This window comes from Chanodichthys erythropterus, chromosome 17 (genome assembly GCF_024489055.1).
Source record: "Chanodichthys erythropterus isolate Z2021 chromosome 17, ASM2448905v1, whole genome shotgun sequence".
Lineage (NCBI taxonomy): Eukaryota > Metazoa > Chordata > Actinopteri > Cypriniformes > Xenocyprididae > Chanodichthys > Chanodichthys erythropterus.
Genome location: NC_090237.1, coordinates 32,162,849 through 32,176,345, shown reverse-complemented (window position 1 = coordinate 32,176,345; position 13,497 = coordinate 32,162,849). Strand labels below are relative to the sequence as shown.

At 38.5% G+C, this 13,497-nt stretch overlaps 1 protein-coding gene across 2 annotated transcripts in view; it reads right to left on the bottom strand.

The window, feature by feature from the left end:
* cog6 (component of oligomeric golgi complex 6) overlaps positions 1-13,497 on the bottom strand; it is a 68,350-nt gene that overhangs the window by 5,491 nt on the left and 49,362 nt on the right. For both annotated transcript variants that reach the window (XM_067365406.1, XM_067365405.1), the window contains 2 exons: positions 4,091-4,144; positions 461-540 (listed from right to left, as the gene is read on the bottom strand). In XM_067365406.1, the coding sequence (XP_067221507.1) occupies positions 461-540; positions 4,091-4,144 (134 nt within the window). The remainder of the gene's footprint in view (positions 1-460; positions 541-4,090; positions 4,145-13,497) is intronic.

Genomic DNA, 13,497 nt, shown 5'->3' with positions numbered 1-13,497 from the left:
ATGTGAATCGTGTAAAAAATAATTTCCATTAATTTCCATTACACTTAAGGGGAAGTTCACCCCAAAATGAAAATGTTGTCATTTACTCACTCTCACGTTGTTCCAAACCTGTATGAGTTTCTTTTCTCTGTCAAACACAAAAGATATTTTAAAAAATGTTGGCAACCACACAGGTAGCCATTGACTTCCATTGTATTTTTTCTACTATGGAAGTCAATGGCTACCGTCAGCTGTTTGATTACCAACATTCTTTAAAATAGCATCTTTTGTGTTAAAAGAAAGAATGGATTGACATGAGGGTCAGAAAAAAAAAAAACTTGTCATTTTTAAATGCTCTTCAAATCTTTGTATATAAAAGGTAATCTGTAATTGTAATGTTTTGAAATGCAATGTTTCATGTTCTTGGCAAATGGATGTATTATAGACGAAATGTGTGTGATAAATGCAAGCTGACTCATACTTGATAGCAGCACTGAGCAGGAAGTTGAGTTGCGGCATCACAAGTGTATCAGGAGATGCCAAATAACGGTCAAACTGGACCTGCGAGTAAAACAAACACCACACCGTTAGACAAAACAGGAATGGAAAGAAAAAAACATTTACGAAAAACACTGCCTACCCTAGATTTAAATGCTGCTGAAATTTTGCAAATGTGACTGCACCTTTAAAACCATTAGGTAGCACTATTTGGACAGGATTTGATTTGTTAATTTTGCAATTATTAACAAAGGATGTCTGTTATTTCACCTAAAAAAAGTGGCAAAAAGGTCTGAATCCTAATGATGAATACTAATGATCCATTAGTAAAAACACTAAGTAATTTGTTCTGCAGGTTATGTGAGGAAAACCAGACATTTTCAGTTCAGACTGGATTAAAATCACAAAGTAAATAGCTGAATCTATGTAGTGTGTAATATAGCTGTTTGTGAATGTAAAAGGTCTGCAAAGTTTCAAAGATAAATGAGTTATTGTCTCCCAAAAATAATGCCTGAAAACGAGTCATTAGTAATTTCATTCTCACTTCCTGCTTGAATCTACATAGGTTTGTAACAAATTTGCATGCCTGTGAACAATGTCCACTTTGACCTGCCCTCAAACATTGTAGATGTACCCGAGGCCTGAAAGAGTTTGGTTCATGCTGTCAACATGTCGAGACAACACTCTTTTCTTCACTGCGAAAGCAAATTCACTTTGCTGCACTTCAAAAGGATGAGGACTCAGGCTCGAATTGATACAGTAAAACTAATGCCATCGTTACTGTTCATATCACTGTGTATCAAGTGGTGAGAAAGCTTACAACTCAGATATGGTAATGGGCGTTTGGTTTCCAACACATGCTATAAGCGGTCAACCAATCACAATAGACTGGACCATCTGACAAATCAGAGCAGAGCAGACTCTTGAAAAGGAAGGATTTAGAGAGACTAAATCCTTGATCGAACCATTTCAGACAAGGAATGTCAACTTGCATAAATCACCATAATTGATTTTTGTATAAATTAACAAACAATTAATTGATTATTCTTTAACCTTAAATGAATAGTTCACCCAAAAATGAAAATATCCCATAATTTACTCACCCTCAAGACATCCTAGCTGTATATGACTTTATTCTTTCAGTTCAACACAATCAAAGCTATATTTAATAAAATCCTGGCTCTACTAATGGATCTTTCCTGCTTTGTAATGGCACTGAATAGAGTTTGAATAGAGCTTTTGAAGCTCCAAAAAGTGCATCTATCTATCATAAAAGTAATTATTTTCCCACTCCAGTGATGGGTTTTTTGAAAGAAAGATATCCATATTTAAAACTTAATAAACTATAATCACTGGCTTCCGGCCACGGCCTTAAACGTGAACATTAGAGTCGAGTTCTGGCAGAAGGGTGACCTCTGACCCGATGTATGACATAGGCGTAGTGTGATCTTAGGTGATAAATGATGAACGCGGAAGCGAAGAACATATAGCAAAACAAAACGCAGATCTTGAATTAGAAGTCTATCACAAGAAGTTTAAGAGTGTAATCACACTAGATGATCTGAACCGTGCCTGAGCGTGTTTAACCCCAAAGTTGGGTTTGTTTGATTAGCATGATCGCTTCGGGCATAGTTCATTTAACTGTCCCTGGCCCGCTTGAAAGAGGTGGGCCAGAGCATGGCTTAGCTGGGCTCAGGCAAGGTACGCATGTAGTGTGAGCGCTAACCACATCAGAGCATGGAGCAGCTTCTACTTTTGTGTGTCTTACTGTCATCATCATGACAGCAGATATCTTCTATTACTACTTGGACAGTACACTTTCATCCCTATTTCAGACGCTGTGAGAAAAGAGGTAATGCAATGTATATTATAAGACAATTTCAAGGGGTACTTCTGTGCTGGCAAAATAGGCTTTCAATAAAATGTGGCTTTCTCTTGCTGTAGAAAGAAAAGAATAAATGTTTAGGAGTGAGTTACTTTTGGATTCTGGTAAAGGATCCAGCAATTTGTAGGCAATGGCTAAGGCTGTGTGTCCACCAAAGTGTTTTTTCCAGTGGCTAGCTTACTTTTTGTAATGTTTTCAATGGAAGCGCTGCATTTTTTAAACAGCGGGAGCATAACGAGGCGGTAGGCATCTTTTTCACACTCAAGCACGGAGCACTCAGCGTTTTTTACCGGTCAAGTTGAAGTAGCAAAACTCTGCACTCATCAGTGTCACTTTTTAGCCAGCCATCCGATCAGAGTGGATGAGGGGTGGGACAAATACAACACTGACCAATCGCCACATTCTGCTTGTACAATGTCAACCAATGACAACAAGCATAATAACGGAAAAAATAACTTAAAACAAAAGCCAGAGCAAATACTTCACATTGTATTGACATTTTTATATAGAAACAGTACAGAAACAAACTATCTGTGAAATGAGATACTAGTAACACTAGCAAAGCGTCTCAACTGAAAAAAAACTGTAGCTAGGTGCTCACAGGCAGGCGTTTTTCAGCAGAGTGCCTAGCGCCTAGCTGGCTAAAAATGCTTTGGTGGACACAGCCTGAAGGCTGCAAAGAATCATAAATACGGAGACAACGCCACAATAGGAAATCTGAAAAACCTCTGTTTGTAGTCAACATTTCAAACTTGATGACCACGAGAACAGTTTTAGGCCAAACGGAGGGGAAAAACTGAAAGTGACTGCCTTTCCTTCAGTTCCCCCAGAATAATGTTGTTTAAAGAGTAGACAAAGTATGATACAGTTTTCAGATGTGGCAAATGTGTTTTCCATGACCCGGTGGACTTTTGCTGATGAATACACGTGAATTTCTCAGTTCAGGTAACATGGCGAATGAGTAAACGTTGCTCATTTATATTAGACTGGGTAAACCCAGCCTGATCTGCCGGCGATTTGATTCTGCCCGGCAACTCAGTTTGGAAACCCGTACATTCATTTCTACTGCTTCTGTTACACTTTTGCGGGAACCAATCACAGACTGGCTTATCCACATGCTCACTATTGGCGGGTATAACACGATGACGATAGAAAAGTGACAGCAAGCACGACCCTCAATCCAATTCCTTTTAACCTCTCGAGGATGCTGAATGACTTCTTTAGTTCAGCAAACAAATCGCTCGAGTGGGTGTAAATACTGATCACTTTCATGGTTTTTTTTGCACAACCTGCAAAAATCGCTCGATGCCATTGCTGCTTCTGCAAACCGCTGATCAATGCTACAAACCAATACAAACTAAACCTGTCTGGAGTTTTCGTGTCGCTCTGCAAAGTACGTCACCCGGATCGTTGATCTGATTGGTTGAAGGACTATCCAATTGCATTAATAATGCTCGTTGATCACGCCTCTTGTGCAGTAGAAAATACATACAGACTCCCCAGACCAATGTTCAATTTTAAATTGAGCTTGGTCAGCCAGACAACATTTATATACTACTGACATTGTAACAATACAAAATGGGTTGAAAACTGACAAAGTTACATTTTAAGTGTTTTTTGACCTTGGATGCATGAAAAACTATTGTAGGAGACTTCCAAAACAAAATTAGAAACCTTTAAAATAGCATAATAGGGGCACTTTAATAAAGAAAGAGAAACAGGCCTCACCATTGCTGTTTTTAAGGATGTGCTGTCCATGCCAGGGAGGTTGGCCAAGGGACCCTACGAGGAAGAACACAGCAAAACATGAGTGAAGGATATACAACTTCTTCCCTTCAGCTCTGTGAACTGACACAGCCTGTGGGACAGATATAACACATAAACAAAGAGGAGAAGGAATAGGTGCAACAGGACAGCTTGAAAACACATGAAGTGAGATATTTCACATTTCAACAAAAATTTGTAGATGCTTTTTGACTGTTGAATAGTTTTTTTATGAATAGGAGAGAAAATGAACAAATATATGGCTAAGAAAATAACACAACTTATCCCAAATGACACATTTCAGAATGCAGCAGATCAAGCTAATATACCAAGAATCCTTTATGTTCACACACTTGTACAGATTTGTAATAGTAGTAGTAGTACATTCTAAAATTTGAATGGATGAAACATGTTTTAAATCGTTATAAAATAGCCAATTTACAGAAACTCGTAAATAGACTGAACATTATATGGATTATAATTAGTCATTACAAACAACACAGTTAAGATGTGGTTACATTTACTGATGAAAAATTGGCAGGTGAAATCCCATTATTTCAAGAGGAATCCACACAATCGGGAATTTTGTGTAAGGGTGAAACATTTCACTATGCAAATTTTGCAACAGGTTTCTCACGTTCGCAAACAAAAAGCTGTGTGAGCTATGCTTCAAACTACACTACTGACATGAGACACTGGACCTTTCTGCTGGTTAAAGGTAGGGTAGGCAATTTCAGAAAGGCTACCAATAGCAAGCTAGCTTTGAAAGCATCCCACCCACCCTTCAGAGTGCTGTCCAAAGCCACGCCTCCTCCAAAACACATGAGACAGCCAGAGCAGAGTCTGCTCTGAAATGGTACACTCAAAAATGAAATTTCTGTAAGTAATCACCCTCATGTCGTTCCACACCCATAAGACCTTTGTTTATATTCGGAACACACATAAAGGTATTTTTGATGAAATCCGAAGGCATCTGATCCACACATAGGCAGCAACGTCATTACACCCTTCAGGTAGTTTACAGGTAGTAAAGACATTGTTAAAATAGTCAACGTGACTTTAGTGGTTCAACTTTAATGTTATGAAGCGACAAGAATACTTTTTGTGCGCAAAAAAAAAAAAAGACTTTAGTCAACAATTTGAACCGTTATCATATGTAGTGAACTCAGTGCAGGCTTCCTTGTTTACTTCCGAATGCCGGCTCATTATTGGTCAGATCCTGTGTCAGCATCACACGCATATGTCGTGCTGCTCACGTGTTCAGCTTCGGCCAATATTGAGTTGGCGTTCGGATGTAAACAAAGAAACCTGCACTTCAATACATATGACAACGGTTCAAATTGTTGAATGTAGTTGTTATTTTTGTTTTGTTTTTGCGCACAAAAAGTCTTCTCGTCGCTTCATAACACTGAGGTTGAACCACTGTAGTCACGTTGACTATTTTAACCATGTTTTCAACTACCTTTCAGGACATGGTGCAATGATGTTGCTGCCATGTGTGGATCAGATGCCTTTGGATTTCATCAAAAATATCTTAATTTGTGTTCTGAAGATGAACAAAGGTCTTTACAGGTGTGGAACTTGACAGCAATTTCATTTTTGTGTGAACTAACCCTTTAAATGACCTCATGTTTCAAAAACACATAACATTCTAAATAATAAATAATGAATGTAAACATCTTAAAGAGCTCTTACTTGTACCACCTGACTGCCAAAGATTCATTTAGCTGTTGATATTGTTGCAGACATTTTTAATTTGATTTCTTTCTTTATTTAGACAAAATAGTAAAGAATATTTACATTGGCCATTATTAGCTATCCGCCATAAAATTATTACCGGCTATGTATATAAATAAAACATAAAAATAAGTATTATTTGTTTTTATTTTTGATTTTACCATGCCACTCTTTCCACCATTTAATGAAACATTCATAAAGTGATTTTTTTATGAAAATTAAGGAGGTACATTTGAATTTGCTATGCACAACCTCTCATGGCTTAGTGCTTTATTATAAAACTGATCATTCTGACTAGAGTTCTAGGTACTAAGCCTAACAACATGAAGAGTGTACAAAGATGCATTATGATTTTCAAACATCAACAGGATCTTCATTTAGCCTCATGGTCTTTTACATGCATATACAATTTGGAGGGTCGTAATGTTTTTAAAATGATGCCATCGACATGAGACACAAAACTGGCTTTTGAAGGCCTGTTTCATGACGTCTGTTGTGGGCAACAGGAGCCATATAAAGCCGAGACAGGCCGTAATTAACAGCGTTGAATGGACAGAGAAGACATTGAAGCAGTAGGCGAGACAGTTGTGTCCTGTGCTGTGGACAGCAGGTGTCCAGAGACGCTTAGTCACACGCCAGCCTTTAACGGGGGTGTGTGATGAGGACAGGCGTGGAAATGCCCAGACTGCATTGCTCTGCCAAGACCCACACACACACACCCGTGCTTACTTTCAATGCTTCTGCTTTCTCGCCTGTCTTCTGTAACATAACACCTTGCTTAAAGTGCTGCTACATGTCCGAAAGAGTTACCAAGTTTACTGGAAACTTTTTCACCTGACAATTAGTCAGCTGAACTAAAAAGACCATGCTGGTTTATAAACTCAAACACCCATAAACAAGAGTAAGGCTCAAAGCCATAGGAACAACATGATACAGTAACAACTCTTGGTCATGTCATGATGAATAACGATTTAGTGAGTCAGTAGCTGTTCCAAGTGATTCATTAAAAAGAACTGGACCATTAGTGCCAAGTCACTGGTGGAAGAATCGTTCATTTGGGAATCTGACTACACTGGTCGCTCTATGCATTTCAAATTCCCTAAAACAAACGAGTCATTTTTTGAGAATCAGACAACACCAGTCAGGTTGTATGTTATGATTCATTTAAAAGGACTTGAGCATTCATGTAAGATTCACTAAAAAGGGCCGTCGCATACGATTAATTAGTTTCAAAATCAGACAAAACTGGTTGCGCTATATTTCATTGATTTAAAAATCAGACTACACCGGACATGCTGTATATTTTCTTTCACTAAAAAGAACTGGCTCATTAATGCCAGTTCACTAGCAGGAGAATCATTCATTTGGGAATCAGACACTGGTTGCACTGTATGTTTCTGATTTACTCAAAAGAACTGGTTCATAAAAGTCCCTCATCTGGGAATCAGAGTACACTGGTCACACTGTACAGAATGTTTTGGATTTGCAAAAAAGTACAGATTCATTCGAGAATCAGACTACATCTTTTGCACTGTATTGTTTTTATTATTTAAAAATATGAGAGATGAGAATCATTTGGACTACACTGGTCAAGCTGTACAGTTTTGATTCATTTAAAAGAACTTGCTCATAGAAGTCAATAGTTCAGGAATCAGATTACACTGGTTGCACTGTAAGTTTTTGATTCATTTAAAAAACAAAAAACAAATAAAAAACAACTCATAAGACTCATTGGTTTGAGAATTGGACTACACTGTTAAGTTTTTGTTTCACAACAAAGAAAAGAAAACATCTGGAATGAGTTCCAAAAAATAACTAGAGCACAAAAAGAGAAACTTTGAAGAATGGTTGAAAAAAAGTGAAATCGGATGGAAACCAGTGGCAGACTAAAGTGTTGTTGTTTTAAGATCTTCAGTGATCTTAAATCTCTGAAATTCACCTTATATAGTACACAATGTGAGAAGAGATGCTGAGTGCTTTTAGCTGTGTGAAGCCACATTATTAATGAACAACAACAAAACAAAGGTAATTCATTTGCTTGGTCTAATCTGTAAATGCACACAGAGATGTGTACAGGTAATCATGTTTACAGCGTAAGCTTTATTTTTGTGTTCTTTTTCAATCTCAGGCCATTTCCTGCCATGTGACGAATTTGACTGAAAATCCATGCTCTGTGATTTTATTAATGAGCCTCTAACCATAGGGTAACCATGGTAATAAGGTCTAAAGGGAAGGAATAGACAATAGAGACTGTTCCTGTGAAATGAGAAAAAGATAATAAGGAAGTAATGTGCGCTATTAGTGTGTGCATGTGTGTTGGAGGTGATATAAAAGGGGAAGGATGGCCACAAATAGTGTTTTGCAAAAGAGAGCTCAAAAAGATCCAGGGTTCCTAAATATTTCCCTTTCCACTTTTCCAGACTCAAATATCTAGTCTTATCTGTAGATTTTCCAGACCCTATTTACAGTAACATCTGACTGTTAAAATAAACAATTGCCAGAATATCAGGGCTCTGAACCGGTTCAAGGAATGAAAACAAAAACAGACGAAATAACGAAACTGTAACAGGAACATAAACAAAAACGTAAAACAAATCTAGTTTAAGCATTCTGAATAGAAACACATATTTAATATTACCTTTAACCGGTTAATAATGATATTTCATGATGAATACAGTCTTTGCACATGTGACGTTGACGCATTCAGCGTGAGAATAATGCCCGCTCAGCTGTCAAGTCATCATAGGTAGTCCTCAATGGCAATGTGCTGACTCACAGTTATGTTCAGTTCATGACATGTGTTACCTTTGTTCTAGTTTCCAGCCACATCACATCATCACAGCTGTTCATCTTTTAGTTAATCATCAAGGTGTATTTAAGTTCCTCCCTTCGTTCTGTTCATGGTCCGGTATTGTTTGTGTTTGACACACTGTCTCGCATGTTGGCTCTCTTGTTAATACTTATTTAATAAACCTTGGATTACTATCATCATCTTTGTCTTCTGTGGATATCAACGTTACAGAATACCAAACCAAAAAGGATTACACAGTTTGTGGCGTGGCTCTGATTTTTATCATTTTCTGAGGAGTTTTTCCATCTCACCATCACCTGCCCTTATGATGATGAGACCCTGAAGTCACTGTTCTAGATTGGGGCAAATTACCATCACCTCGTGGATCTCCCAGACACCACTGGACTGAGCTGCAAAGAAGCTATCATCCGGTGTCTGGAGAGCATCGTGTGCCGGTTCAGAACATGGCCAGACCCAGAGCCTGAAACACCACCTTCGACCGCAGAGTATTTGTGTGAGCCACTTGCAGACGGAGAGCTACAGCCTGCCACGACATTTCAGCCAGAGCCTGTGGAAGAGAGAACAGAGCTGACCCTCGCCCCGGAAGTGAAGCTCCATCGTTAGTCTGACAAGGGGAGTGAGCCCGCGACATCAGCAGACAAGGGAGTAGGGAGTGTAGACAATGAGGTCTGGCTGATAAACTTCAGTGAGGAGCCAACGACTCCCACCATATCCCATCCAGTACCTTCATCATTGCTGTTTCTAGACAGCGTACCATGTACTATGACTTATTTTCATAGACCTGCATGGACTATGTTATATTTATCATTATTCTGTAAGATTTCTGTTGCCGCCATCACCGCGAAGCTCAGCCAGTCCACCAGCCCGGCTGCTTCCGGATGTTCACATCCCTGCACCGTCTCCGTGGAAGCCCTGCTATGACGTCGAGCTACAGGTCATGTTACCACCAGCAGCTTCAGTGCGAGAGGATCCTGTGTTCTCTCCATCTCAGCCTGTCGACCTGTCCGCTTCGCATTGGCTCCTTCCACCTTCGGCTCCACCGGAGACCCTCGGACTTGTGGCTCCACCGGGTTTCCTCATCCTGCCGACTCCCCCTTGGTCAGTTGTCACACCACTTCCACCACGGACTTGCAGGCCGTCCGCTGCGCTCCGTCCCTTCATCACTATGACTGGAGCAGGTTCCACCTTCCCCTCAGCATTGCCTCTGTCCTCCATCACACCGGCTCCACCTCAGCCCTCATGGCCTCTGGCTCCGCTTCGACGTTCGTAACCATGGCATTGCCTTGGTCTCCAGTGCCAGCGATATCGCTCGTCTCCATCAGATCTCAATCAGTGCCTATGGATACATTGTCTTCGACTCCTGCAGTCGTCCCCCAACCATCGTTAGCCTCTACACCACCTTGGCTCCTCCCTCCCTCGACTCCGCCGTGGGCTGTCGGCACTGATGAGCTCTGGGTCTTATGGCGCAAGGTCATGCCTTACATTTCACTAATTGCATACATTATAAATAATTTAAATTCACATGTGTTTTGAAATAATACTGTAATGAATTACATTTATTTAGAATGTTTTATTAGAAATAAATGATTAGTATTTATTTATTTATTAGAAATATTATTTTCAAACTAATGGCAGGCTATGATATCTAGTATAATAATGTGTGCTATACTATAAATTTACTGATGAAATAATTTATTATCAGGCATTTTCACTCCAAGTCCTCACCCATAAAGTCTGAGTGACACACAAAAAAGTAAAACTCATAACTCCAAAACTCTAGCAAGGAGAGTAAAAAGGTTCATATTGTTTGAAAGGAAACTTTTTAAATTTTTAAATAGAAAAATAATAATAATTACATTTGGACATTCTCATGCTGAGAAACTGCAAATAAGCATAAAAAAAATAAATAAATAAATAAAAAGTGGAAAAAAGGGAAAATTTATATATCTTTCTAAATTAAAATGGAATTTAAAATGAAGGAAATATGGTAACGAGATCATTGTTTTTTTTGGTGATGTTCCACCATATGTGAGCTGTATCTGGATCAAATTTTGTGGTGATCTCATAAAGAAATCAAAAGTTACAGCATTTGGAACAAAGGTAGGCATTTTTAATGCCTACATACACAAAAATAATGACTCATAACGCCAAATCTCTAGCAAGGAGAGTCAAAAGGTTGGTATCGTTTGAAAGAAAACTTTTTACGTTTTTAAATAAAATTATTAATTAATTACATTTGGACATTCTCGTGCTGAGAAACTCAGAAAGGATGTGTGATCGCATACAGATGTATGTGGTGATCGGATACAGAAGTTCAAAGTTATAGCATTTGGAACCAAGGTAGCTTTTTTGTTTAATTCATTGGCACCCCCTAAAGGGCATTTTTAAAATTGTCCTTTCATGTGGAATAACTTGTGACCAACGCATGGGATTTTGTTGATCTTGGACTCATTTCAAATGAGAGGATCCACTTTAAGTAATGATGTGCTTTTTCTACAATTTTCTACATTCTAAGCATGTAACATGAAGTTCACATTACAGCTACATTTTAGTTTTAGTTAGCATCTGTGCGCCAGTGGAGTTTTATGTGTCATAATTGCATGATCAATATCTTGTGATCGGCTTATTGGATTACGCTGAGGTCGGACTCATTTTAATCGTGAGAAACAGCTGTAAATAATGATGTCCAGTTTTCCACAATAGGAGCATGTTTCCTCAACGAGCCAAAACAGGACATAAATGCTGCATCGTTTTATTATTTACATATGGGTCTTGCGGGGCTTCACGTACAAAAACTTGCTCAAGTTTAGTCAAAGCCCAAAACAATTATGCCTGTTGTACTCTACTCTACTCTACTCTACTCTACTCTACTCTACTCTACTCTACTCTACTCTACTCTACTCTACTCTACTCTACTCTACTCTACTCTACTCTACTCTACTCTACTCTACTCTACTCTACTCTACTCTACTCCGGGAGACCTTTCAAATGACATATAGCATGCGTTTATCTAAGCTGTATGATGCTTTTGACACATTGGAGTACATAGTAAAAAAACATTTCATAAATTATGATTTTTTTTAAAATTATTATTATTTTTCAGCAGTACTTAGGAGTAGGGGTCGATCCAATATGTGTTTTTCAGGGTCGATGCTGATACCTTTTATTACAGATGAAGTAACCGATAACCAATATTTTAAATACATGTCTGGTGTAAAAATTAAAATTAACATCAAAATTAAGAATAACAAGGGCTCTGACAAAAAAAATTATAAATCTTTAAATGCATTAAACATCTTTAATTCTGAGAACTGTATAAATTGTATAAATTAAATATAGTTTAATCCTTATTAAAGATTTTCTTTTGTTGTTTGATTGTGACAGGCAATAGTAAACAGTAGCAGGTTTAAAGGCTGCTGTCTCTTTTAAGATCTATAGCAATATAGTGCTGTTACACATGCTGTCCACATTCACTGAAGACAACCGACTGTGCTTACATGTATACTCATCAGGACAGGCATTTTAACATAGTTGTGTGTGTAACTGAACATTTATGTGTAATAAGTCACGAAAAATAACTCAATCTTACACTTGTTGCGAGCAGTTTTAGAGGAGGCTGTCTCCTGTGTGCACGTATATTGGTTGAGAGCGTGCTGACTGAAGACCGTCTCTTGAGAGTGCACGGGTACTTGCTTTAAAATGGCCTGTATTTTTTAATTGTATGAGTTAAAATGATGTGCAAATGCAAATTCTGTCAAGTTAACAGTTTGAAACGCGTAATAAAGTCTTGTATTGCAGCGTACATCTCGCTTGCAGAGCAAACTCAATGTGGATACTATGGATGTCAAGCCATTTGGGCATTTTGAGAGAGAGGGAGACTCGGTACCGCTGAAACCGTTTGTGAAACTACGTCTCACAGAAAGTTTTTTTATAACTGATATACTCTGGTAATCTGTTTGGATTCAATCTACATGCTATAATGCATAAATGTTTTTGGGTATTTCCCGTTTAATAATCGTGAAACCAGCGGGAATGTGTAGAATTATGTGCGATATCCGCAATCCCGTGCCGAAACTCAGCTCCTGATTATACTGAGCTGTCTTGCAACTTCAGTGTAGTGGGTTGTGATTTAACTTAAGCAACGTCTGCTGCTGCCTTACAATTGAGACAACTGATGTGTGATCACTGAAGCAGCTCCAGTTAGCTAGTGCTCACCTTTCGGTGTAAGAGTGCAAAACTTTCCGTGCCTTCAGCCTTCGCAATTCCCAACAAATCAGATGGGCAGTGGGCAGAGCTAGCTCTAGGCCACAGAGTGGTGCGTTTGGACAGAGGTGGCTGCATTAGAGCTAAATAGCGCATTTCAAAATGAAATTATCTTATCGGCAAATCGGTTTTGAAAATGACCGATACTGATAACCATAAAATGCTTAATATCGGCACCGATAATTGGCCAGGCCGATAATCGGTCGACCCCTACTTAGGAGTTAACTAAAGTGGCTACATTCATTGTAAAGTTCAGACACTAAGCTTTCAAATTAGACCTATTTTGTGATAATCAAGGCAGGAGTTTTGAAAAATATGATTTTTTTTGTAGCTAGGTGGCGCCCACAGGCGGTACACTCTGTTTTATAGTGATAACTTAGCACTAATTAAGAGTTGAACAAAATGTTTGGATGCATTAAAAAGCTTTAAAATGATACCTATTTCTGTTATTCCTGTAAGTGGTTGCTTAGTAATTTGATTATGAATTTTTTCACAGGGGGTGGTGTCCCAGGATACTTTGGGCTTAAAGGTGCCATAGAACGTATTTTCAAAAGATGTA